This window comes from Neophocaena asiaeorientalis, unplaced genomic scaffold (genome assembly GCF_003031525.2).
Source record: "Neophocaena asiaeorientalis asiaeorientalis breed wild unplaced genomic scaffold, Neophocaena_asiaeorientalis_V1.1 scaffold828, whole genome shotgun sequence".
Taxonomy (NCBI): Eukaryota; Metazoa; Chordata; class Mammalia; order Artiodactyla; family Phocoenidae; genus Neophocaena; species Neophocaena asiaeorientalis.
In genome coordinates, this window is record NW_020175443.1 from 2151854 (window position 1) to 2179144 (window position 27291).

Genomic DNA, 27291 nt, shown 5'->3' on the forward strand with positions numbered 1-27291 from the left:
GCTCGGATTGTCTCCCTTCAGCCGCCGTAGCCGCAGCCCAGCCCTCCGCCCCTCCTCCCCATCCCACTCCCCCTTAATATCTCCCTCCACGCACCCTGGCCTCAGCGCAGCCTTCGCCGACGCGCGCCCGGATGTGAGGTGTCCGCGGCGGTGCCGGCCGGAAAAAGGAAACATCGCGGCGCGCTCCCTGGGCGCCGGCCCCTGCGTACGCACGGCGGCGGGGAGGCGGAGGCCGGGAGGGGATGACGGCAGGGGGAGGAGGCCTGGCCGGGGGCCGCAGAAACCCTCTCAGGTGTGCTCAGGCGGTCGTCGTGGGCAGCCCTGGGGAGGACGCCCAGTTCCCACGTGCGCTTCGGGGCGGGGCCGAGCTTGAAGCCTGCGACCCCCGCCCGGCGGCTCTCCAGGGAGGGTGACCGCGGTCGGGCAGTGGGTCGGCCGCTGCGTTTGCACGGTTCGCGTCGGCGGAGAACCCTGGGGCTTCGGCAGCGGGAATCTTGAGTTAGGCGAACTTGAGGGCTGTGCGCCTTCCGGTTGGGGTTCGAACCTTGGCTCTTTTTTTTTTTACCGGTGGTGTAATCTTGGGTAAAGTTCTGACTTCTGAGTTTCGCTTTTATTAAAATGGCCTCTACGTATATGAGGAATAAGCGAGATTACGCGTTGCTGCATTAATAAGCAAACTTGCCACGGTTGCTTTTGAATGAGCTACGGGCGACTGACAAGTTCATTGAAGTGTTCTTTCCCGCCCCATAGCCTGCACGGGAAGAAGTGCAAGTGCGTTTGGGTGAAAGATGAAACTGCGAATGTCAGGCGGTTAGTATGTAGTGCTGAGACCGGCTGACGGCCACGGAGACGCACATATAATTCTCCTCCTCTGTGAACAAATGAGAGTAATTGCCATGCGGGGAGGAAAGGTTTGACGGAGATCACGTGTGAGCCGGTTTCTGACCCGTGGGACAGTGGAATGATACACGGCTGTGGAGGGAAATGTAATTTTTCTCGCCAAAGTATAGCGAAGTCTACGGCCTACTTTCTTTGAGCTTCACTTGTGAAATCAGCCGACTGGGCAGTGATTGCGCACTAAGTGCCCGTTCTTGTGTATTGGCAACGGACAAAACAATTATGAAAACTTTTTATTTTCGTCTGTAATGATGAATAAAATGAGTTTCTCACAACTATCCTCTCTCTGCAAGCCACTGTGGAGAAGTGGAGAAGGCCTATTTTTTTGAAGCTCTTAAATTCTGGCCCTGCCACTCAGTATGAAACTGGAGCCAGTCACTTCACTTTTTTGAACCTGTTTACTCATCTATGAAAGAGAGATAGCAGGGCTTCCCTGGTGACGCAGTGGTTGAGAGTCCGCCTGTCGATGCAGAGGACACGGGTTCGTGCCCCAGTCCGGGAAGATCCCACATGCCGCGGAGCAGCTGGGCCCGTGAGTCATGGCCGCTGAGCCTGCGCGTCCAGAGCTTGTGCTCCGCAACGGGAGAGGCCACAACAGTGAGGGGCCCGCGTACCGCAAAAAGAGATAGTAGTACCTAATTTTCAGGCTTTAAAGAGATAACATTAAAACCACTGTTCTGGTTATCTTTTGCTGTGTAACAAACTATCCCCAAACTCAATGGCTTAACCCAACATTTATTTTGCACCAAATCTGTAATTTGGGGTGGTCCTAACTGGGACAGCTGGTCTCTGCTCCCTTCAACATCAGCTGGAAGGCTGTGTGCTAGGAACATCTAATGGCTCACTCACATGTTTGGTGGTGGTTGGTGGCTGTCAGCTGGAACCAATGGAGCTACTGCTGGAACACTTAAACCTGGTCTCTCTGTGACATGAGCTCCCTCATAACATGGTGGCTAGATTCCCAGGCAAGTGTCCAATTAGGAGAGGGCCAGACAGTTGTACAGCCTAGCCTCGAAGTCACTGTCTCTTATGCCACATGCTGTTCCTTAGATAGGCATCGCTAAGGCTGGCCTATATTCAAGGGAAGAGGACTTAGACTACACCTTTATATGGGAAGTGTCACAGAATTTGTGGGCATATTTTTAAATTACCACCAGCCATATATGAAATGTGCTCAAGGCATTGTAGGTATTATCATAAAGGCCTGGCCTGAAGCTCATTTCCTGGGTCTTCTGGTCTATCCTATGGAGGATGTACTCTTCCCCCAGGCTCTTCTTTAATGTCTTGTAGAACCATGTTCTCAACTCACTTCTTACCTCTCAAAGCCTTAATCTGTCCTTATTAAAGGAGAAGACAATTATTACCTAGGAATAAAGGTAATCATTCACTAAGGGAGGGCATCTGTGAACTTCTTTCACCTGTGTCATGTAAAAGCTAGATGCTTGCAAATCCTTGTTTCATTGTTGCTTTTGAATGTTATTCTCTTTGGCAGGAATGATAATTTGTAATTCTAAATGCCCCCTTTTGCAATGAAAATGAATTTTCAAATATCAGTATAGGAACCCCTTTGAGAGAGTAAGAGAAAAAAGATTCTACTTCTTTACTAAATATTTGTAAGATCTTGGTTTAGGTTCAAATTCTTGTTTCAAATATTTGGCATAAAGGGACTCCCAACTTCCAGTCAGTTGGGGAAATTAACAGTCCAAGAACAGCAGAGAAGCAAATAGAAATCAGAAACCTAAAAATTTTGAGAGCAGCCTCAACTCAGACCTCCACTGCTCTCCACATTTCTAAATGAGCTTTTTCCTACTCAGCTTTTCTTTCTCCAAGGGTAATCCCTACTTCCAAGAAAATAGGATTTGAACAGTTTCACAGTTGCGGCATCATGTATTCAACGACTACAAAGAAATTATTAAGAGACTTCTGTAAGACCATAGAGCAAATTATTTGCTGAGCCTAATCCCTTTCTGGCACTTTACATCTTTGATTTTATATATGCAAAGTAGTTAAAAGAGTCTGACATCACCAAGCGCTGCTGCACTAGCTATTGCTATTCTATATTGTTATCTAATCTTACCCAATGGGACTAATTATTTTCATTATAATGCAAATGTCTTTAATTCCTTCCTAAATTAGTCAAAGCTGATGGTGGTAAATGCCCATGACAAAGTATCAGCAAATCATTTAGAAAGCATGCTTACTGATTTTTCATACTGGATTGTCATAATTTATATAAATGTAATTTAATAAAGTACTCATAAGAGTAACATTACAGTCAGTAAATATTAGTTACAGTGTTAATCAGGAGTTTGAAAGTAACTAAATTATTTAAAAACTACTTTGCCACATAACTTCAGATTAAAGTTTGGTTCCCGTGTCCCGCTAAAATGGAACTTCTTTTAAACACTTTTAATTACAAAAATTAACATAGGTAAAAAAAAGAGCAAAAATGCAAATTACCTGTGATTCTAATACCAAGGCACCCAACAAGTTTTTTGTCCTTCATGTTTTTAACGTAAAATCTTTCAGGCATTTAAATGCATAATGCTAGCCTTTGTTTTGCGCTCTCCACCAGAAATATCAAGTGCTTTCAAATGATGCTTTACGAAGCACAGGAGAAAAGGATATAAAAATGCCCTACCTTAATAACTTACAATGAAAAATAATCTGAAAAAGAATAGTGTGTATATATATACATAAAACTGAATCACTTTTCTGTATACCTGAAACTAACAGCATTGTAAATCAACTATTCGTTAATTTAAAAAAAAATGCCCTACCTACCCATGCCCACTTTTTAAAATTTGGGCCCACTCTGATCATCTTTTAAATTAATGACTATTTACTAACAATGCTTGTTAATTACATTTTAAAAGTAATGGTTAAGAGACGCCATCAACCTGGGATAATCTTAATTCGCCGGTAGCGCAGCCCTCACCCGCGCGGTCAAGATTGACGACCTCCCAGTCTACGAATGCGCGCGCCCCAGGCCCCGGGGACCGGCTTGCGTTCCCCGGAAACCATCGAGAGCCAGAGAGGCTCACGCGGGAGCCGGGAGGTGGGGGAAGGAGGGCCTCGGTCCGCGCCGGCCTCTACACGGGAGCCTCGTCCCTGGTGCTTGCCACGCGAAGCGTAACGCGGGAATCCGCTTCAAGACAGCTCCCACTCCTCGTGTCTAAGAGTAGCAGTGGGAGGCTGAGCTGTAAAAGAAGCGAGTAGGCCACGGGGGCAGAGAGCCCTACGCGGGGCCGCCCTGACAGCACGTCTATCCACGCACCTCGGGGCCAACTCGCATTGCTGGGTCTCCAAAGCGGCCACGGGGAGGTGAGTCGCCTGCTGCCCTGAGGCTCGGCTAACTCCCGGATCTTGGGCTGGGCGTCCCTCACGCACGCCGCGTCGCCGTGGAGACGGGGGCGGGGCCGGCGCAAGATCTGCGTCCTAAGGGGCGGGAAAGCGCGGAGGCTGGCGTAGGCCGCGCGGGCTTGAGGAGGCTAGACCACGTCTGCCGGGATTTCTCTGAAGCGTGAGGCGGGAGCGCTCGGCCTCTCCGGCCGGAGCCCAGCGACGAGCGCACTTCTCTCCGAGCCTGGCCGGTGACTGCCCTGTGGGAGCGTCCGTTTCCTCCTCCTCTAGAAGTGCAGGTGAGGCTACCTCCCCATGGGGCTGAGGTCCGAGAATGGAGGAGAGGTGGAAAAGGCGCGCAGGACGGCTCGCGGGGCCCACGTTCCTCGCCCGACGACCTCCTGCGCGTCTGGGGCGCCGCAGGCGGGTGCTGGTGCCGCGTCAGTGCAAGGCTTGTTAGCGTGCGCGTATCCGAATTCGGGGTTTCTGGATCCCTGCTGCGTGGCCGAGCGACGGGCGAGGGTTTTCAGACCGTAGGGGCCACACCTGAGCCCCGAGGGCCAATTGGGCAAACACCCGCAGCGGGAGATTAGTGCTCCGTTTTTATTTGATGGGAGGCCGTTCAGATTTATTGTTAATCTCTGGATTATAGTAAAGATTTGTTATCCGTTGACTGAATCGTGTTAGGGCCCTGAGTACCAGCCCCAGCTGTCCTACTTAGCTGGTGACCTGGGGCACTTCTTTTTTAAAATAAAGATGGTTACCACCTGTTGGGGTGGTTGTATTAAAGCAGATAATTAATGAAAATTGTTTAGTACTGTGCCTGGCACAGAGTACCAGCTCCATGAATGCTATTTTGAATCTAATCTATACACTCTAGGTGGCATGGTACCCGCCTAAGTGCCGTGGAAATATGAGACTTGGAGGTGTCATGGAAGGCTTCCTGGAAGAAGTAGTTGAAGCTTATTCTGCGACCCTAGTATATGAATTTGGGTATTTTCTTGCTTTTCTTTAGTAAGATCATTCATTTCTCAGTTATTGTTAGGAGCTGCAGAATACCATAGAAACTTCTTTAAGATACTTTTACATTTTTCGAATTCACATGTGTATTTAAAAATTAATATTAAAACCTTAAATTAGAAAATAGTCTCCAGGCTCTAATTCCAATTTCCATTCTGTTCCTCCTGATGTTATTTGTAAATTGGAAGTAAATAACCTTATAGGTGATATTTCTTGATTTGTTACATTTACACGTTAAGTGTTGACCATTCATGGGAGATGCACAGGTTTTCTTCCCTCATCTTACCAACGTGGTTATGTGGTAATTTGTTGTTAATAGTCAGTGTTTACATTATATAACGGATATTCACTGCTGAACCGAGTAGACTAACTGCAACTCTTCCTTTCTCTTACATCCCGTCATTTTTTCTGAGAATTAATAATTGTCTTATTTTCTTATTTTCCTAGTGTTCCATGCACAGATCACTAATGTTTTTTCCTGAATGCTTCAGTATTTCTCATAGACCTGTCAGTAATTTTTTGCATACTCTCAAAACCATCAGTTCCATTTCTTTCCTGGAGACTTTCCTCCTCTGCTCTAATCTGTTCTGGTGGCTCTGTGCCCGCTGTTCCCAGTTCTAATCCAGAGACTTACTTTGACATCTGTCCTGGAATTTGTTTCTTTTTACTATTCTTTTGTGTTAGATTCACTGTTCCCAGATCCCTGGTTTTTTTTTTTTTCTTCTTCTTGATTTATTTCCTTGGTTTTTGGAGCACATTTTCCTGTAATACTACTACTTTTAGTACTTCTTCCTCCTCTTCTTTTTTTAATAGCTTTATTGCGATATAATTCACATACCATACCGTTCACACATTTAAAGTGTTCAGTTGTTTTTAGTATATTCCCAGTTATCCAACCATCACCTTAATCAATTTTAGAACATTTTAATTACCCAAAAAAGAAGCCCTTACCTATTACTAAGTCACTTCACTGTTTCCCTTCAATCCTCCCAGCTGTAGGCAACCACCATTTTACTTACAGACTCTATAGATTTTCCTGTTCTGAGCATTTCATATAAATGGGATCATACAATATGTGGTCCTTTGTTATTGGCGTCTTTCACTTAGCATAATGTTTTCCAGGCTCATCCATGTTTTAGCATGTAACAGTACTGCATTTCTTTCTATGGCTGAGTAATATTCCATTGTATGGATATACCATATTTTGTTTATCCATCCTTTAGTTGGTGGGCATTTGGGCTTCTACTTTTTGGCTATTATGAATAATGCTGCTACGAATATTCATGTACAAGTTTTTGTATAGACATACGGTTTCAGTTCTCTTAGATATATACCAAGAGTGGGATTGCTGGATCAAATGGTAACTCTGTATTTGTCTTTTTAGTAACTGCCAGGTTGTTTTCCAAAGTGGCTGCACCATTTTACATTACTACCAGCAGTGTAGGAGGGTTTCAGTTTCTCTACATCTTCACCAATACTTATTATTATCCTTCTGTCTTTTTGATTATGGCCATTCTGATGGGTACCTCATTGTGATTTGATTTTTATTTCCCTGATGGCTAATGATGTTGAGCATCTCAATGTTCTTATTGGCTGATTATATATCTTCTCTGGAGAAATATCTAGTCACATCCTTTGTCCATTTTTAAATTTGGTTAATTGTTTTTATTATTGAGTTATAGGAATTTAAAAAATATAATCTAGATACAAGTTCCTTAGCAAATATGCAAATATTTTTCCCATTCATTGAGTTATCTTTTCACTTTCTTTTTTTTTTCTTTTCACTTTCCTGATGATGTCCTTTGAAGCACGAATGTTTAATAAAAACAAAATTTATTTATTTAATTTTGGCTGCTCTGGGTCTTAGTTGCGGCACACGGATCTTTAGTTATGGCACGTGGACTTCTTAGTTGTGGCATGCATGCGGGATCTAGTTCCCCGACGAGGGATCAAACCCCGGGCCTCCTGCATTGGGAGTGCAGTCTTACCCACTGGACCACCAGGGAAGTCCCACCAATGTTTAATTTTGATAATGTCCAGTTTTCCTGTATCTTCTCAATAAAGGCATATCTTAAGCCTTTTCTCCTTGCATGTTGGAAAAAGTGTTTGATCTACCCTGACATTTGGCCTTGGTTCAGGACCTCTCATCTGAGGATTTACATCTTTCAGTTTTGAGACAATTCTTATTTCTTTGATAATTTCTTCCTCTTTCGTTCTCTCATATCTCTCTGGAATTCCTGCTAGTTATATATCTGATCCCCTGGATTGAGCCTTCGATTTTCTAACTTTATTTCCTTTTGTCATTTTCCCCCCTCTTCCTATTTCTGGGACATATTAGCCACCTTCTAATGTTTTGATTCTCCTATATCTTTCTTGTTTTCTTTTTGTTTTCTTTTAAATAATATCCTTATTTTATTCTATGTGTATATAATATGTTCTCTTATCTCACTGAGGATATTAATCATAGGGTTTTCTTTTTTGTTGTTGGTGGTTTTTTCTTTTCTTTCCCATATTGTCTTTGTTTACTCCAGAATTTTAAAAAATTTTATTATGAAGAATTTCAACCGTGTATAGTATGTACCCATCACCCATTTTCAAAAATTAACTCATGACCTATCTTCTTTCATTTATATCTCTGCCACTGTATTATTTTTGCTTTGTTTTTTATTTTGAAATAATCTCAGTCTTCAGAGAAGTTGCAAAAATAATACAGAGAACCCCCATATACCTTTATTCACATTTACCACTTTTTAGCTTTTTTTTTTTTTTTTTAAATCATTTTCTCCATGATTGTCATAAGATGGGGGTTATCCAACTCTACAACTCCCTCCACATTTGTCTCTGGGCATTTTGTGTATGGATAAGCCCTCCTTTCTACCCCATTTATCTAACTATCTGTTCATCCCTTTATTGTCAGATTGGACTCACGGATTCCCATTTTGTTTAATGTGTTATAATTTATTACTGTCCTTAATTATTTTGGTGCTTAAATTTATCATATTTTATCTGTAAATTGTTATCCATATTCGGTAAAAGACACAGTATCCTTTTAAAAGAACCAACACCACTATCACAGCAAAAAAAAAATGATAATTCTTTAATAACTCATTAAAACATTAAGTTTAAAAAAGTTTAAATTTCCCTCATTGTTTCATATTTTTTGTTTGACAGTTGTAGTTTGTTAAAATCAAGATCCAGAATCAAAGTCCATGCATTACATTTGGTCGATAAGCATCCCTTTTTTTTTTTTTTTTTTTTTTTTTTGCAGTATGCGGGCTTCTCACTGTTGTGGCCTCTCCTGTTGCGGAGCACAGGCTCCGGACGCGCAGGCTCAGTGGCCATGGCTCACGGGCCCAGCCGCTCCGCGGCATGTGGGATCTTCCCGGACTGGGGCACGAACCCACGTCCCCTGCATTGGCAGGCGGACTCTCAACCACTGTGCTGCCAGGGAAGCCCGATAAGCATCCTTTTTAAAATAATTTTTTAATTATCTTTTTTTTAAATTATTATTTTTTTGGCTGCATTGGGTCTTCGTTGCTGCACATGGGCTTTTCTGTTGTTGCAGCAAGAGGTGGCTTCTCTTGTTGTGGAGCATGGTCTTTAGGCACGCGGGCTCAGTAGTTGTGGCTCACGGGCTCTAGAGCGCAGGCTCAGTAGTTGTGGCTCGCAGGCTTAGTTGCTCCGCGGCATGTGGGATCTTCTTGGACCAGGGATTGAACCCGTGTTCCCTGCATTGGCAGGCAGATTCTTAACCACTGCGCCACCAGGGAAGTCCCAATAAGCATCTTAAGTCTCTTTTAATGTATAAGTTTTCCTATCTTTCCTTAGCAGTTTATTGAAAGAACTGAGTCGTTTGTCCTGTAAAGTTTCCTACATCATTGATTTTGCTGATTTTAAAGTCATTTTTATTTGTCCCTTGTATTTTTTGTAAGATGGTACTTAGTTCTAGATGACGCTTGATGATATTTAGTTTCAAGTTTTTGGCAGGAATACATCACAAGTAGTGGCGCTTCCTCAGGATTACTTTGTTTTGGTTTCATTCTTTCTTTTTTTTTCTTTTTTTAAAAAAATTTTTGGCTGCACTGCGTGGCATGCGGGATCTTAGTTCCCCAACCAGGGATCAAACCCATTCCCCCTGCATTTGAAGCGGAGCATCTTAACCAGTGGACCACCAGGGAAATCCCATATTTTGGTTTCATTCTTTTTTGTTGGAGGTCATTTCCAAATGTCTTGTGCTTCTTGACTGTCCGTTCATACTTGAGTATCAGCAACTGAGAAGTTAATCGGAAGCTTCCAGTGTCTGAGCCCGCTTGTCAGTTTTTGTGCGCTTTTCTCTAGGGGCAAGCCTGCCTTTTCATTGATGGAGGTGGGGCACAGATGTCTTTATTTCAAAGTCTGTTAAGTCTTATCTACTTTTGAGAAGACTCTTCCAGTCTTCTGATTGGGAGCCAAGAAGTGTAGCTGCCAGAATTCTGAATGGAGGCTGGGGGGAGGGAGCTGGATACCCTACCTAGCAGGGTTGGGGAAGAGACTAGGGGCCCCAAATGCTCACCAAATAGACTTACATTCAGTCCCCTCATTTGTGGCCTGTGGCTTCAGTTCTGAGCGCCTTTCCTTGTTCCTTCTAGTTCTGAGCGCTTCGGGAATTCTATTGGCCTGCTTCTCTTTGGTATCCCACTCTGTAGGTTTTCGCTTCTTCAAATCTGTTAGGCCAGTTAATTTTCTTCCTAGTTGTTGCAAAAATTTGTGGAAATCTTTCATTTCCTGTGATCTCTTCTCCCATCTCATGGACCTTATGGTTTATACCCTTTTATCCTTTACTGTCATCTTAGGAGGTCAGTCTGTAGGTTTATCTTGGAGTCCACACCTAATGATTTTTGTTTTTCTTGGGCTGTCTTTTATATTTGGTTATCATTATGTATATTCCAACTTAGACATAAGTTCATATTCATACAAATCCTTACTGAGATCAAACTTATGTCCTGATCTTTCCAGTATTTATGTATCTCACCTGTTAGTTTCCAGACAGTGTTTTAGGTCCTGAAAATACAGTAATGAGGAGATCAGATATGGCTCCTGTTTTCATGGAATTTATATTCTTTATTAAAAATTTTTAAAAAAATTTTTGTTTGCGTTGGGTCTTTGTTGCTGCGTATGGGGTTTCTCTAGTTGCAGCGAGCAGGGACTATGTTGTGGTGCACGGGCTTCTCATTGCAGTGGCTTGTCTGTTGTGGGGCATGGGCTCTAGGCGCGTGGGCTTCAGTAGTTGTGGCATGTGGGCTCAGTAGTTGTGGCTCGCGGGCTCTAGGGCACAGGCTCGGTAGTTGTGGCTCATGGACTTAGTTGCTCTGCAGCATGTGATATCTTCCCAGACCAGGGCTTGAACCCATGTCCCCTGCATTGGCAGGCGGATTCTTAACCACTGTGCCAACAGGGAAGTCCCTGGAATTTATATCCTAATAGGGAAGGCAGATATGTAAAGTAATTAGAATGTTGGCACAGAGTGTCAAAGGAGTCTTTGACTGCAGAAAACATTCCATAGCATCATTATTAAACCTAAGGCAGTGACCCATTTATTATAGCAGTATTTCACACCAAAAAAATCTCTATTTGAATCATCTTTCAGTTTAATTTATTTACAGAAATAGTCACTAATTGTGACTTTTCTTACTTGGAATGTAGTACTGGAAAGACTAGGACATAGGTTTGAGCTCAATAAGGACTATTCATTTTGTATGGATAAACTCTCTTTTCTGGCTGATTTCTTGTCTGATTGTCATTGATATATGTGACCTGATTATAAAGGGTAATTTCATTCTTTTAGAATTAATGTCTCATGAATGCATCACAGTTACTCAACACGGGACGTGTTTGTTAGCTTTCCTCCACCACATACTTAAATTTTCCTCCTTTGTTTTACTACTTAATGTTAGTTTCCAAAGGCTGCCGTAACAAAACCCACAAACTGGGAGACTTAAAACAACAAATTTATTGTCTGATAGTTCTGGAGGCTGGAAATCTGGAATCAAGATGTAGGCAGGGCCATCCTCTTTCTGAATGCTCTGGGGAAGGATCTGTTCTGTGCCTTTATCTAGCTTCTGGTGTTGCCAACAGTCCTTGGTGTTCCTTGGCTTGTAGACCCATTACTCCAGTTTCAGCTTTCATCCTAATATGCTGTTCTCCTTGTGTGTCTGTGTCTTCACATGGCATTTTCCTCTCTGTGTGTATCTGTCCCTCTGTCTCATCTCCTCTTTTTATAAAAACACCAATCATTATTGGATTAAGGGTCCACCCTATTCCAGTAAGACCTCATCCTAACTTACATATAATTACATCTGCAAAGGCTGTTTCCAAACAAGGTCACATTCATAGATACTAGGGGTTAGAACTTCAGTATATCTTTCTGGGGGGCACAATTCAACCTACAACATTGCTATTCTTTGTACTAAGAAATAAATAAAAACTATGTTATTTATTAAGTTCATAATGAATATTATTGGTAGACTTTATCACTAAATGAAAATGAAATGAAAACTGTACACTGATCAAAAACTGCCTGAAGATTCTTTTTTTTTTTTTTTTTTTTTTGGACCCTGAAGATTCTTATAGATAACATTGACAACCATAAATGTTAATCTTGGAGTGGGGCGGAATAGGAAATCTTGGCCTCTACTGGTGTTCTTATGAAGGGAAGTTGAAGGTCTTGGAGCATCACCTGAACAGGATGGATGAATCAGTCATAACCTTTTTAGTATGGCTCACTCTCCTCTCAGTTTTGTTTCTTAGAAAATAACTTTTAAAAATGCAATGAAAATTTTTGTTTTTAATCAGCAACTTCCCAGGAATTCCTTGGAGGTCCAGTGGATAGGACTCCCACGCTTCCACTGATGAGGGCAAGGGTTCGATCTCTGGTCGGGGAACCAAGATCCTGCAAACCACTCAGTGAGGCCCAGAAAAAAAAAAAATCATTGACTTCCCATGTTCATCTATTGTTGAATTAAGAAGGAGGTGCAGGAGACTAGAAGCTGATGTGTAGCTGTTGAGGAATGTGGCTCCTTAGAGGCTTCAGGTAAATTACTCTCATTCTACTTTTTCTTATAGTTAGAAGAGGAAGATAAAAGACTTTTTGATTCATGAAGAATCTGCTCACTGAGAAGTGTGTATCAAGCCACTGGTTGAATTTTCATCAAAAAGGGATTAAACGGAGAATGGAGAAGAAGGTTGATTCCAGGTGAGTGATGGGACTTGACAAAAAAGATAACTGAAACTATGGCCCATATAAAAGCCTGTAAATATTTTGTGTGTGAAAATAATAAATTTTTTAAAAGTAGTTTTTTCCTAAATCATGGGTAGTGAGATAGGAATTTTGGGTAACAGTTTTTTGTTGGTATTTTGGGTTTCTCATCTAGAGTATAGCGTATAATGCACATTTCATACTTTATGTTACAGTCAAAATCCATTTTGAGTGTGTGGAGATATCTGTCATTGAAATTTTGACTTTGAGCTGAAATAAGGATGATTTTCCCGAGAAGTTATAACATCGAGGCTAGCTAGTATATCTTTCTCCTACTTTTGATTATGATTGCTTTCAGCCTGCTTTAAGGTTCTTTTGATTCCAAATAGGAGACTCCCAGGTATGGCTCGCCTAGGAAAAAGGAGGGAGTTTACAAGAAGGAGACTGCAGTTTACTAACAAACCTTAGACTCACAGTGGCGGGCCTGTGACTTGCAGCTGGCCCTTCATGAGTATCCCGCCCCCTAAGAGGGATTGGTTCAGGGATGTGCATGTGACTGCATGGGGCCAATCAGAAGTTCTCCTCTAAGGCCGAGACAGGCATTAAAGAGAGAGAGAGAGAAACCTACCTAATGGGTTGCTGTGGCAGCTGTTTCAGTCTCCACCCTGCATAGGCAATAGGGGACCCTATACTGTAGGAGTTATGCAGGTCAGCACACTGAGAGAAGCAGGAAGAGCTAACAATTTGAGACACCGGTTCTAGTCCTTGAGGCTCTGGTTCAGAATTCTTCTGAAGTACATGAGCTAGGGAATTACCTCTTTGTGCTGGCTGTCTTCAATATAACCATCCAGATCTAATCTCCACTCGTGTATCCAGTGCTTCCCATTGGATTTGGGCAAAGAGGTGCTCTGGCAGGAGATAGTGAGGAGGGAGAGAGGAGAGTGAGGCCAGACTATTTATCCCCTTGGCTCCCTCCTTGCAAGATGCCTTGGGTTGGCTGTGTCCCTCTGCTGAAACCCACAGTACCTCATAAGGTAGCAGACTTTGTATGACTCTCCTGGATTCTAGTGATTATTCTCTTTTATCCCTTTGGGCCTAGAGGTGGTACTGCCTTCGCTTTCACCAGCTTGAGGTTCCTGCACTTTCCCTAGTGGTTCGTCTACACCCATACCTTTGTTAATATGCCATCCTCAAATTATCCTGTGTTTAGTATGTCATCTGTTTTCTTTTGGGACCCTTGAGAGTTTTTATCATGACTGGTGTTGGGTTTTGTCAAATATTTATTTGGCATCTATTGAAATGATCATATGGTTTTTGTCCTTTTTTCTATTAGGTGTATTACATTAATCGATTTTCAGATGTTAAACTAGCTTTCTATTCCTAGGATAAATCCAGCTTGGTCATAGTATTTGTTATATGGTTTTTGTATGTTGGATTTGGTTTGCTAATATTTTTTGATCATTTCTGTGTTTATAGCCACAAGGGATATTGGTCTATATTTTGTGTGTGTGTCATATCTTTGTCTGCTTTTGGCATCCGGGTGTGATACTGGCCTAAAAGAATGATTCTAGAAGTGTTCTGACCACTTTTTGTTTCTGGAAGAGTTTATAGAGTACTGGTATCATTTAATTAATTAATTAATTTTTAAAACATCTTTATTGGGGTATAATTGCTTCACAGTGGTGTGTTAGTTTCTGCTTTATAACAAAGTGAATCAGTTAGTTATACATATACATATGTTCCCATATCTCTTCCCTCTTGCGTCTCCCTCCCTCCCACAGATTCTTTTTTTTTTTTTTTTTTTTTTTAATCCTCCCGGACCGGGGCACGAACCCGCGTCCCCCGCATCGGCAGGCGGACTCTCAACCACTGCGCCACCAGGGAAGCCCCCCTTCCCACAGATTCTTAACCACTGCGCCACCAGGGAAGTCCCCATCATTTATTTTTTAAATGTCTGATAGAACTCATCAGTGAAGCTATCAGGATCTGGACTTTTGTTTTTAGGAAAATTTTTAGTTACTAATTCAATTTCTTGTTATAGATCTATTCAGAGTTTCTATTCTCTAGTCAGTTTTTGTGATTTGTGTTTTTCTGGGAATGTGTTCATTTTCTCTAAGTTGTCTAATTTGTTGGCATAAAGTTCATAGTATTCCTTTATAATTCTTTTAATTTATGAAGGGTCAATGATAATGTCCTTTCTTTCATTCCTACTTTTGGTGATCTGTGTCTTTTCCCTCTTTTTTCTTGGTTTTAGCTAAAAGGTTATCAATTTTGCTGAAGGGCTCCTGTTGTTATACTAACAGCAGCTAATCTGAGTTGGGTTCCTATTGCTTGAAACCTGGGATCCTAACTAACATACAGAAGTTTTTTATAGAATCGACTAGGTCTTGGACAAGGTGGAAGCCAGGTAGCTGGAGAGACTTATTCAGCAGTGTTTAGACCCTTCCTCCTGAGCAGTGCCATCTTTGTGCTTCACCCCCCACCTCCTGTTCAGACTGTGTCTCGGCTCAAAATTCAGTCCTGGGAGAATTAATCTGGTTCATCCAGCGTGAGTCAAATTTCTCCTGCTGCTCTAATCAAGTGGGACATGGAGCTCCCAGCACAGCTGCTGAGTTCCTACCCCTGCTGATCCCACAGAAGAGAGGTCCATCCTTGAAAGCTGAATCAACACCCTGACAGTGTTTACCAATGATCCACAGAGTACTCGTCAGGCCTGCCTTACTTCGTCTTCTGAAGCAAATTAACCATGGCCTTAAAATGAAGCTCTGTTTCCTCAAATACTCTGCGGCTTTAGGTTGGGGAGCCTTGAGAAGGGAATGAATTCCCTAGGTATTCTGCTGTAAAGCAATCTGAGATCCCCTGTTGTGAGTCCTATAGGACTCCTTGGAGTTCCTTGACTCTCCGTGAACTTTCCTTCTACACTGCATGTGCCAAGTATTCCCACCCAACTCTTTCCAGTTCCCTACTCCCAGCTAATTTCTACTCATATTTCCAAACTCAACTCTAATATGATCTCCAGGAAGCCTCTTCTGACTACCCTATTCCCACCCAGTGTGTATATTCCCATAACACCCTAAATTTACCTTTTTCTTAGCATTTAACGATTGGTATTCTCATTGTCATCTCAATACACCATAAGGTCTTGAGAAACTGTCTTCTATAGATATTGGGTGTGTGTCAGTGTCCTTTGCTTGCTGTAAGCTATCAATGTCTTATTTTCTCATTGTAAGACATGAGAAACACATTGAATACATATTTGTCTTCGTAGCCCCTGGCCTTGCTGTGTTGCTGGGCGTATAGTAGGTCCTTGATACTGATTGAATAAACAAACATTACAGGATACACCTGCCAAGTAAACAGTTAAATGAATTGGTCAGTGCATGCCTTCCCCTTGGCACTTTTTTGTTTTTCTAATTTTTCTTAATTTTTCAAAAATTGAAGTATAGTTGATTTACAATGTTGTGTTAGTTTCAGGTGTACAGCAAAATGATTCAGTCATACATATATATATATCTATTTCAGATTCTTTTCCATTGTAGGATATTACAAGACATTGAATGTAGTTCCCTGTGCTATACAGCAGGTCCTTGTTTATTTTATATATAGTAGTGTGTATCTGTTAATCTCAAGCTCCTAATTTATCCCTCCCCCCCTTTCACTTGGTAACTGTAAGTTTTCTATATCTGTGAGTCTGTCTCTGTTTTGTAAGTTCATTTGTATCATTTTTTAAGTTCCATATATGTGTATTACATGAAAATTTGTCTTTGTCTGACTTACTTCACTTCGTGTGATAATCTGTAGGTCCATCCATGTTGCTGCAGATGGCATTATTTCATTCTTTTTTATGGCTGAGTAATATTCCATTGTGTATATGGAATATACACATCTTGTCTATCCATTCATCTGTCGATGGACATTTAGGTAGCTTCCATGTCTTCACTATTGTAAATAGTGCTGCTGTGAACATTGGGGTACATGTATCTTTTCGAATTAGTTTTTTTAATTTATTTATTTTGGCTGTGCTGGGACACGGCACGTGGGATCTTAGTTGCGGCTTGCGAACTCTTAGTTGAAGCATGCATGCAGGATCTAGTTTTCTGACCAGGGATCAAACCTGGGCCCCCTGCATCGGGAGCGTGGAGTCTTACCCACTGGACCACCAAGGGAAGTCCCTCAAATTAGAGTTACCGTCTTTCCCCCTTGTCACTTTTGGATGAGCATTTTCAAATTCTGTCTTTCTCCTCACTTCCATTTTTCTGTATTTCTTGGCTAATCAGTCCTCCCGTTGACATTAAAAAAAAATTATATTCCTATGTTTTTATTCTCCTCCCCCATTCTTCATGATTTTTGGATTCCGATATTGTTTTTGAAGTGCCTTCTGTTTCATATTTCTTTCCATCATTCTGCCTTTCCTCTGTTCCATAATTTAACAATTTTTAAAATATTTATATATTTTTATTTATTTTTGGCTGCGTTGGGTCCTCATTGCTGCACACGGACTTTCTCTAGTTGCAGCGAGTGGGGGCTACTCTTTGTTGCGGTGCGCGGGCTTCTCATTGTGGTGGCTTCTCTTGTTGTGGAGCACGGGCTCTAGGCATGCAGGCTTCAGTAGTTGTGGCACGCGGGCTTAGTAGTTATGGCTCACGGGCTCTCGAGCGCAGGCTCAGTAGTTGTGGCACACGGGCTTAGTTGCTCCGCGGCATGTGGGATCTTCCTGGACCAGGGCTCTAACCCGTGTCCCCTGCATTGGCAGGCGGATTCTTAACCACTGTGCCACCAGGGAAGACCAATTTAACAAATTTTATATGCCTACCTACTATGAGTGCCTGGCAATATATTAGGGGCTCAGTATATATTAGCAGATAAAAATGGTCCCTATCATCATGAGGTTTTCCGATGGGGACCAGGCACATATGTACATAGACAAATCTGTGGTTTCAGTTTGTGATCTCTTCCTTTAGGTGTTAAAATAACTTAGAATTCTGGGGCCACCTGTTGGTATCTTTATGGTCTCTAAATTTCCAGAGCTGTAAACAGTTCATCTGCTGCCTGATTCAGTAGCTGGTGAGGAGGAGCTCAGAGTCTGATGAAAGGAGAGAGCAGTGGGCAGGGATGACTTTTAGGCATGGGCTTCCCAGTCTGACTACCTATTTGATTATGTAACAGGGCTTCAAGAGGGCACTGTCCCAGCACACCTTCCCTCAATTTGCTGTTTCATAGGCTCTTAACTTTTTAGAGCCTCTTTCATTTTTATTTTAAAATGAGTGGGATGAAAGTCTTATTTTTAAAATTTTTGCTAGTTTTATTTTGAAATAATTTCAAATTTAGAGAAAAGTTGCAAGAATAGGACAAAGAACCTTTCTTCTCCCAGATTCTCTTGTTGTTAACATTTTACCACATTCGTCTGTCTGCCAGTTTGTTTTTCTCTCTCTCTGTCTGTCTCTCAGCATTTTCATTTCATTTGTGGACATGTGCAGAGGGGCAAAACATTTTACTCACTGATGCACATGCTCCCAGCTGAGGTCAAACAAGGCAGTGTTCTGCCTTTTTGTTTCAGCTCATAATTTAAGCAAAGGTCCTTTTCCCAGTCTGTGTAGTGCCATGTTTTCACAGTTTTGTGCTTTTTGTTGACAGTTTTGCTGTTTAAAGTGGCCCCCAAGCGTAGTGCTGAAGTTCTGTCTAGTGTTCTTAAGTGCAGGAACGCTGTGATGTACCTTATGAAGAAAGTGTATGTTAGGTGAGCTTTGTTCAGGCATGAGTTATAGGGCTCTTGGCTGTGAGTTCAATTTAATGATTCACTATATGTATTAAATAAGGTGTCTTTAAACAGAAGTACACATAAAACAAGGTTCTGTTTTGGTTTTTTTGTTTTGTTTTTTTCAGTACACGGGCCTCTCACTGTTGTGGCCTCTCCCGTTGTGGAGCACAGGCTCCGGACGCGCAGGCTCAGTGGCCATGGCTCACGGGTCCAGCCGCTCTGCGGCATGTGGGATCTTCCCGGACCAGGGCATGAACCCGTGTCCCCTGCATCGGCAGGCGGACTCTCAACTACTGCGCCACCAGGGAAGCCCACAAGGTTCTGTATTGATTAGTTGATGAGAATGTTTTTGAGGGCTGGCAGGAACCTAACCATGTATTTTCCCTTAGGGACAATGCTTCAGTATATTCACTAACTCAGTGTTTATGGACTTTATAGAACTTATCGCAAATAACGAGAATCAACTATATCTATATTTCCCCCCTCCCCTGGACCACTTGAGAGTAAGTTGAAGCCAGTTGTCCCAGAAATGTTATTTACAGCAAAAAGAAAACAACGAAATGTAAGAAAAACTTTCCTAAACTTTCCTTTTTGTTCATTTTATACTTTTAGTCCCCTTTAATTTGGAAATATTTCTCAGTATTTCCTTATCTTCCATGACCTAAGCATTTTTGAAGAGTTCAGATCACTTACCTTTTATGCATATTTCTCAGTTTGGGTTTGTTCAGTGTTTCTTCATGATTGAACTCAGGTTGTGCATTTTTGGCAGGAATTTTGCAGAAGTGATGCTGTGTTCTCAGTGCATCAGTACCAGGATATTTGGTCCTATTACCATTGATGTTAACTTTTTTTTTTTTAATTTATTTTTGGCTGTGTTGGGTCTTCGTTGCTGTGCGTGGGCTTTCTCTAGTGTTGGCGAGCAGGGGCTTCTCTTTTTTTGTTTTTTTTTTTTTTTTTTTTTATTTTTATTTTTGGCTGTGTTGGGTCTTCGTTGCTGTGTGCGGGCTTTCTCTAATTGCGGCGAGCGGGGCCTACCCTTTGTTGTGGTATGCCGGCTTCTCATTGCGGTGGCTTCTCTTGTTGCGGAGCATGGGCTTTAGGCACACGGGCTTCAGTAGTTGTGGCTCGCAGGCTCAGTAGTTGTGGCGCACAGGCTTAGCTGCTCCGCAGCATGTGGGGTCTTCCCGGACCAGGGCTCAAACCTGTGTCCCCTTCATTGGCAGGCGGATTCTTAACCCCTGAGCCACCAGGGAATCCCGGGGCTACTCTTCTTTGTGGTGCGCAGGCTTCTCACTGTGGTGGCCTCTCTTGTTGCGGAGCATGGGCTCTAGGCACGCGGGCTTCAGTAGTTGTGGCACGTGGCCTCAGTAGTTGTGGCTCGCAGGCTCTAGAGTGCAGGCTCGGTAGTTGTGGCACACGGGCTTAGTGGCTCAGCAGCATGTGGGATCTTCCTGGACCAGAGCTCGAACCCATGTCCCCTGCACTGGCAGGCGGATTCTTAACCACTGCACCACCAGGGAAGCCCGATGTTCACTTTTATCACTTGGTTAAGATGATGTCTGCCAGGTTTCTCCACTATAAAGAAATGAATAAGTATCTTGTGGCAAGATATTTTGAAATTACATTAATAGCCTGTTTCTCATCAAACTAGCACCCACTTGTTTTTACATCCGTTGATGATTCTTGTCTGAATCAGTTGCTACTGTGATGGTTCTTAAAAGTTTATTAATTGCATTCTACTGCAAGTAGAGATTTCCATTCTCCCTCATGTATTTATTTACTTATATCAGTATTTTGTGGATTCGTATTTTATTTGGTGGGTTTTAATCTATTACTGCTGAAATTGTCCCAGATTTGGCCAGTGGGAGCCCTTTCAAGCTGGCTCCTGTGTCCTTTTCACACGCCCCTGTCATTCTTTGATCATTTCTTTACTTTTTGACCCATTAAGATATTCCAGGCTCACCTTGTATTTTCCTTGTCTCAGACCTGAAAGTCAGCTATATTTCCAAGGACTGCTGCTTCCTCTTAGTTGGCAATGGTATTTTATTTTATTTGGTTTTGTTTTATTTTATTTTTTTTACAGACGGCTTTCCTAGGGCCCCTTACTTGGAATACTAGTTGGCAGTGGTATTTTAGAAACAATATTTGAGCCATCGGTTTGCTTATTGCTGATGGGATGTTGTTGCCTCTAGGTATTTCCTGCAGGCAGATCTCTGACATACATATTTTAAAAATCTTGAGTTCATACCAATAAGATGATCTCTTAATGTTTCTGGAATGGGATTAAAAGTCATAAGTTTAGTAAAAGTGTGTAGTTGTGTATTGTTACAGTTGTCACAATCTGAAAATCATTCCTAGTTTTTTACGTAAAGGAATCTGTTTCCAATTTGTAAATGATTCCCATTAAATGACACATTAAAAAAGAGTGTGTTAGGACTAATGGCTCCAAGGTACCCTCCAGCTCTATAGCTCCTGCTTAGAGCTGAGCCAGCAGTACCCACCTCCAGATAGGGTGGGTATTTCTGTCAGAGATTGGGCTGCTTATTGTCCTTGAAGGGGAGTTATTATCATTCCGTCTCAATGAGCTTATCTGTTTAATTTCACTTGTATGTTAAAAAGTATTTGCATCACATGCAGAGATAATTTGATTCTCTCCTTTCTCCCTTACTCCTCAAATTTAAGGTCTTCAAGGGACGGTGCAGTTAAGAAACCTTATTCTCCAAAGATAATGTCCAAAAAGAAGTCTGCCTTTTCTGGGATCTGGAGTGAGATACCTAGGGCCAGGCACCCTGTACAGTATCATCCCTCATATGCCTGGTCCCGAAGGGGCCGGCTAAGAGAACTGCGCATCAGGTGAGCTTGCAAGGGGTCCCCTCCCCTGTCTCAGTGACTTTTCCATTGTTCTCCCTTGTTGGTTAAAATGAGGGGATGATACTTACTCTCTTATCTCAGTTAATTGGAGACCTTGCTGACTGTTTGTTCTTCATGGCAGAATGTTCAAAATATTTAGGAATCTGCTGATGTAAAATCTGTCATTGAGTGTTTTCATTCATGGTCTCCAGTTGTGCCCCACAATGTATAAGCTATAAAGAGTCTTCCAGAAGTCTAAGCATAGTCCAAGAAAATGATCATTTTCTGCTACTCCTTTTTTTTTTTTTTTTTTTGCGGTACGCGGGCCTCTCACTGTTGTGGCCTCTCATTGCGGAGCACAGGCTCCGGACGCACAGGCTCAGCGACCATGGCTCATGGGCCTAGCCACTCCGCGGCATGTGGGATCTTCCTGGACCGGGGCATGAACTCGTGTCCCCTGCATCGGCAGGCGGACTCTCAACCACTGCACCACCAGGGAAGCCCTGCTACTCTTGATTAGGTCTTTGAAAGGTATCCTTTTACTCATTCAACAAAAATTTATCAGGTGCCTACCCAGCCAGGTGTTATGCTAGATGCTGAGCGTACAAGGTGAATAAGACATTCCTGGTCCAAGACCTCATGAAAGCGTAAAATCAGGTAGGCTTGGCAGACTGTTAAACAAGCCACAACAGCAAAGTGTGGTAAGTGCTGTGAGAAGGGAGGATGTGGTGCCATAGGCCACCTGGCAAGAACAGCCATGCCAGCGTAGCCAGCAGTGACTTCCTGGAAGAGGTGGAGTTTAGCCAAGTCCTGAAGGATAATGTAAGAAAGCCAGGTAAAGGGCAGGAGGAAGAGCATTCCAAGCTGAACCTGGAGATCAACTGGCCAAGACAAGCCAACTTTTTCTGTGTGTTCCCAGGCACTGTGCTAGCTGGGGATACTGTGAGCCATGGTCCCTGCTCTCAGGGGCTCACAGTGCAGCGGGAACAACAGGCACCCTGCAAGCCGCTTCCTGGGATTTGGTGTCATAATGTTACACTAGGGGGTGGAGCTGGGGTCTGAGAGTACCAAGCTACTTGCTCTGTTTGGTTGGGGAAGGTCCAGGAAGGCTTCATGTAGGAGTGAGCATTGAAGATGAGCCTTGGTGGGTAAGTGGGCATTTGCCAGGTGTTTTAGGCAGGAAGAATAATACGAGCAAAAGCACTAGCATGTACTTCCTTTTCCTCATCTCTGAAATCTTCATCAACAAAATACTTTATATTGAAAGTTTTTTTTTTTTTTCGCGGTACGCGGGCCTCTCGCTGTTGTGGCCTCTCCCGTTGTGGAGCACAGGCTCTGGACGCACAGGCCCAGCGGCTGTGGCTTATGGGCCCAGCTGCTCCGCGGCACGTGGGATCTTCCCGGACCGGGGCATGAACCCGTGTCCCCTGCATCGGCAGGTGGGCTCTCAACCACTGCGCCACCAGGGAAGCCCTGAAAGTATTTTTAAAAACTAATCTGCTTGGTGCTAGCTTTACAAATCTGTCCCATCCTGTGCTCTGTTTGATGCAATATTATCTATATATGATTCACCTTTTAACTCATACTAGTATCCCACTTCCTGGGACCTTGAAGTTTCCGTCTCATTTCCAGAAAATTGATGATATAAACTAAATGGAGTTTTAAAATGTGTATGTCATTTCTTTCAGATGCATGGCCAGAAGGTTCTTGTATTTGTGGATTCGAATGACTTTTGGAAGAGTATTTCCCTCTAAAGCCAGGTAGTATTAGTTCAGAACACTGGACTTCTGTTGAGTTCATTCTAGGATTTTGTTTTGTATTAAGCCCATATATAACCTTTACTATGGCATGTGTTGCATTCCTTCCCTGCTCCTCCCCAGCCTCCAGGAGGTATATCATATAATGGTAACTTTAACACATATTAGTTTGAATGAATGTTTGCCCAGGAGAAGTAAATGAGCTCTTTCAGGTTCCTGGCGAGACTGGCAGATTGACTTGGTCTAGGGCAGAACCTGGGGAAAAAGTTGGCATTGGCAAGAAGAGTGAAACTGAGTCAAGTGAAAGTCCCTCTGCCCGGTAGCTTCACTTTTTCTAGGCTGCCACCTGCTGCTGTGGGTTTTGGTTAACATTGCTTTAGCTGCAGCGCCCTAAGTGGATCACAAGGGGTCAGGGACACTGTGCAGGAAGCCAGAGGGATGGAGAGAAAGAAGGGGCAGTGTAGGGAATGTTTCAGAGAACTGACAGCCATTGAAAGTGTAAGTGTTTTTTAAAAACTGAAATGTTATGGGTTCTCACCCTTCACTTCTCCACTTACTATACCCTTTACTGTTTCATTTTTCTGACAGTATGGCTTTCCTGATCTGGAACATCAAGGTCTCTTGATTCAAGTTTTCTCAAGCAGATTTGTCCTGTGTGTGTTCTCTGAAATTTTTTCTTGGTATACCTTGTGGAGGGCCTTGCTCTTCCCATATTTTTCGTGTGTCTTTACCAGTGAGGCTCCCAATGTGGCCACAGCCCATCGCAGCTGCAGGGATGAGGCATAGTCTACCTCTGCTTTTCCTTCTTTCCCTGGACCTTGGCCCTGCCCTTCTTTACTGCCTTGGTAGCTCTTCGTGCCTTCAATAATTTTTTTTTTGTCTTTTCTTGTTCTCAGTGGGAGAACTGATCGGAGTAACATAGTTTGCCATTATCGGAAGACTCTTGTTTTTCTTTTTTTTACTCAATTGAGTATTTTATTTATCTTCCTCCCTGTTAGCTTAGAAATTATATACTCTTCTATCCTTCTTTTACTGACTGCCATAACAAATATAATATGTTTGTTTAACTTACTGGGGTCTAATGTTAATTGTTTCTTTTTGCCCTCTTCCCAAACAAGGCAGGGTCCTTCGAACACTTTAACTCTCCTGTCGCTGTCCCCACTTATATGCCCTTATTGTAGGGTATTTTAATTTTTAATTTTTTGTTTTTTTTAATTAAATTAAAATTTTTTTTTTTGGCTGGGCCATGCAGCTTATAGGATCTTAGTTCCCCAACCAGAGATCGAATCCAGGCCACAGCAGTGAAAGCGCCGAATCTTAACCACTGGACTGCCAGGGAATTCCCTTAATTCAGTTTATATTTTAAAATCTCCAGAACATTATTATGCTCATTTTACACAGCCAGTATTCATTTATATTTATTCATGTGTTTACACTTTTTGTTCTTCTTTGTCTCTTCCTGTATCTCCAGGTTTCCATCTGTGATGATTTTCTATCATTTAAATGTTCCTGAACATTTCCTTTACAGTAGGTCTGCTTGTGGGGAATCCTCTCAGATTTTGTCTAAAATTGTTTTTATTTCGCTTTCAGTTTTGAAAGATATTTCACTGGGTATATTAGTCTACATTGCCAGTTTTTTCCACCAGCATTTTGAAGATATTCCATTGTCCTGTGACTTCCATTTGTAAGATGTTGATCTAATTGTTGCTCTTTTGAAGACCTATTATTCAAAGATTTAATATGGTATGCCTGGGTGTGGGTTTATTTTCTTAAAGTCTTAGTTCATTTTGAGATAGGTTACAGGGTTTTCTTGGGTTTTGTTTTTATTTTCCTGTTTTGTGGGCACATCTTTCTGGCATAATTTTTTTGTCCATAGGCCTGTTATTCTACTCCTTTTCTTTTTTTTTGTGGCACGTGGGCCTCTCACTGCTGTGGCCTCTCCCGCTGCGGAGCACAGGCTCTGGACGCACAGGCTCAGCGGCCGTGGCTCACGGGCCCAGCTGCTCCGCGGCATGAACCCGCGTCCCCTGCATCGGCAGGCGGACTCTCAACCACTGCGCCACCAGGGAAGCCCTACGGTAACTTTGTATAGGATTTTACTTCATTTACTTTTCTGTTGCTCACTTTTATATGATATTAATTTTTCTGAACTTTTAGAGTGAAGTGAGGTTTAGTTAAGCTTTCCTAATTTCACAGAGCTCCCTCTTCTGTCTCTGTCGTGGTGTTCACAGATGTGGAGGCTTGCTCTATGGGGTATCCTGGCTTGTTCCCCTACCACGCTTGGTCTGATCCTGCTTGTCCTTCTTGTCCTTGTCCTCCTTGTCCTCCTTGTCCTCCTGTCTCCTTGTCCTTCTCCTGCTCAGTTTCTATTCTGCTCCCAGCAGTTCCTCCTCAGTATGAAGCCCTGTCTGTTTTTGAGGTCAGGTCGGTTTTGAGACTGTTGGAGCCATACTGCTCCAGCAGCTTCAGCTCTTACATGAGCCCTGGTTTTGGAGAGAACAAAACTCCTCTCAGTTTCAGCTTCTGGTCTCAAGTTGGGCCTCTGCACTTTCTAGTGACTACTTATTAGCTGATTCAGGTTCTCCTGTTCTCAGGTTCCTCAGATACCACCTTCATCGCTGCTCCTTTCTTCTGTACAAATGTTAATACCATGGTGGTCTTTTGACTCTGGGTGATTTGTCCTCACCTGCTTGCATTTTGGAGTTGTAGGAATACCTTGTCACCTAGTTTTGTTGTAATAGATACATGAGTTTTTGGTTTTGCTACATGGTTGCTCTGTGTGCTTTGTAGGGATTCAGAGACTGAAAAACTATGTTGCTACCTTCACTCTCTTCCCCAAATCCTTTTCCTGCTTGATTTTGTTAAACTCATATTTGACTCATATTTAACTGGAAACCTCTTTTCAAATAATATCTATTTATATTCCAAGTACTCGGGAAACGCTGATTATGTTAGAAATGCATTCGATTCAAAGTAAGAGAAATTCTGACGATGGCTTAAACAAATCGGGATTTGCTTTTTCTCACAGTTTGGAGGTTGGTATTGGTTCAGCTGTTTAGTGATATCATCAGAGACTCAGGCTTTTAGATCCTTTCCAGTTTATCATCCTTAGTATACTGGCCCTTTGTCCTTAGAGATGACACTGTATAGTTGCAAGATGACTGTTCTAGCTTTACACAGGAAGGGGGAGGAAGGGTGGTGTCAGCTGGACCTGTCTCTATCAAGAAGGCAAAACTTTCCTAGAAACCCTCAGCTGCTTCTGCCTCATTGGCCAGAGCTATGTCACTGGCCATCTTTAGCTTCTGAAGAGGCTGGGAGAGAAACCTTTCCAGCCTTCCTAGTGGATGCTGGTGAGGAAGCAGAGGCTTGACGGTGGGTGTCGGGTATCTACGACTGATGTCTGCCTCACTGTGTTAGAGCATTCACATTGTACTCTTTTTCCTTTCTTTGCTCTTGAATGGTGGCAGGAAAGAATACTGGACTGGATTTTAGGAGACCTGAATTTTGGTTCTTACCTAGACCCTAGATAATGGTTTGATCTGGGGTTAAGTTATGGCTCTAGGCCTCAGTTTCTCAAATTGTAAAATGAGAGAGTGAGAATATTTTTTCTCTAAGTATCTACCAGAATTGTAATTGATACTATGTTTTCATTGACTTTGAAATTTGTGATGGGGTGGTCAGTTTCAACTTGTAATCCCTTTTTAAATCAAGTGGGTTATTTGTTACTTTGGGTAAAGTTGGGCATATTGATCTTTGCTTTTTTTTTTTCTTTTTGGTCTTTTTCCATACTGAATTATTTATTTCTCACTTTTAGGAATGTTAGAGGGGAATGATATCATACCAGAAACTTCAGAATAATACCTTTATGTGCTTGGAGAATGTTTTAACTTCTATAAACTGGAGTTGTTTTATCATTAATAAATGGAACCAAAATGACCACTGAATTAATAGGGCAAAAATAATACATACAGTATGTGTCCATATGTAAGGCAGTCTTAAAATTTAGGAAGTATCACCTCTTTTTCTGAAGAGAAGATCTGAACAAAATTACTTGGCTAATTTGGGAAGTAGATAAAACAGTCACGTCCATATATAGTATTTAATTTATCAGTATTTTTCGTCATTCTTGGTTAAGGCTTTGCTTCCTATTTTCTTGAGAAAATAGAAGTAACAGAAGAGACCATCACTTAGTCTACTGACCGCCAGCATCTATTGCCATATGACCTGCTTTCCCAACTGTGGCATCTGTGGCAAAATCCTTTTGTGTTGCATTCCCCTTGTGCCTACTCCAGGCCATCACACTAGCAGTTTTTTTTCTGTCTCTTCTGTATCAATTTTTCCCTCTTTACTGGATCATTTGTACCAGCATACAATGCTATTATTTTCCTATCCTGAAAGAAAAAAAGTCTCTTTGATGCTACTTCCTTCTGCAG

At 42.4% G+C, this 27291-nt stretch overlaps 2 protein-coding genes across 6 annotated transcripts in view; one reads left to right on the forward strand and one right to left on the reverse strand.

The window, feature by feature from the left end:
* The window catches only part of EIF4ENIF1 (eukaryotic translation initiation factor 4E nuclear import factor 1), a 42716-nt gene extending 42488 nt beyond the window's left edge, over positions 1–228 (reverse strand). Inside the window, exon 1 of the mRNA XM_024767979.1 lies at positions 95–228. The gene's annotated coding sequence lies outside the window, so the exon portion shown is untranslated. The remainder of the gene's footprint in view (positions 1–94) is intronic.
* Positions 229–4357: 4129 nt separating this feature from the next.
* The window catches only part of SFI1 (SFI1 centrin binding protein), a 79231-nt gene continuing 56297 nt past the window's right edge, over positions 4358–27291 (forward strand). For 4 of the 5 annotated variants that reach the window (XM_024767970.1, XM_024767971.1, XM_024767972.1 and 1 more), the window contains exons 1-4: positions 4358–4538; positions 12361–12490; positions 20934–21104; positions 22790–22861. In XM_024767970.1, the coding sequence (XP_024623738.1) occupies positions 12393–12490; positions 20934–21104; positions 22790–22861 (341 nt within the window). In that variant the 5' untranslated portion in view covers positions 4358–4538; positions 12361–12392. The remainder of the gene's footprint in view (positions 4539–12360; positions 12491–20933; positions 21105–22789; positions 22862–27291) is intronic. The other variant, XM_024767973.1, reaches the window with a different exon arrangement.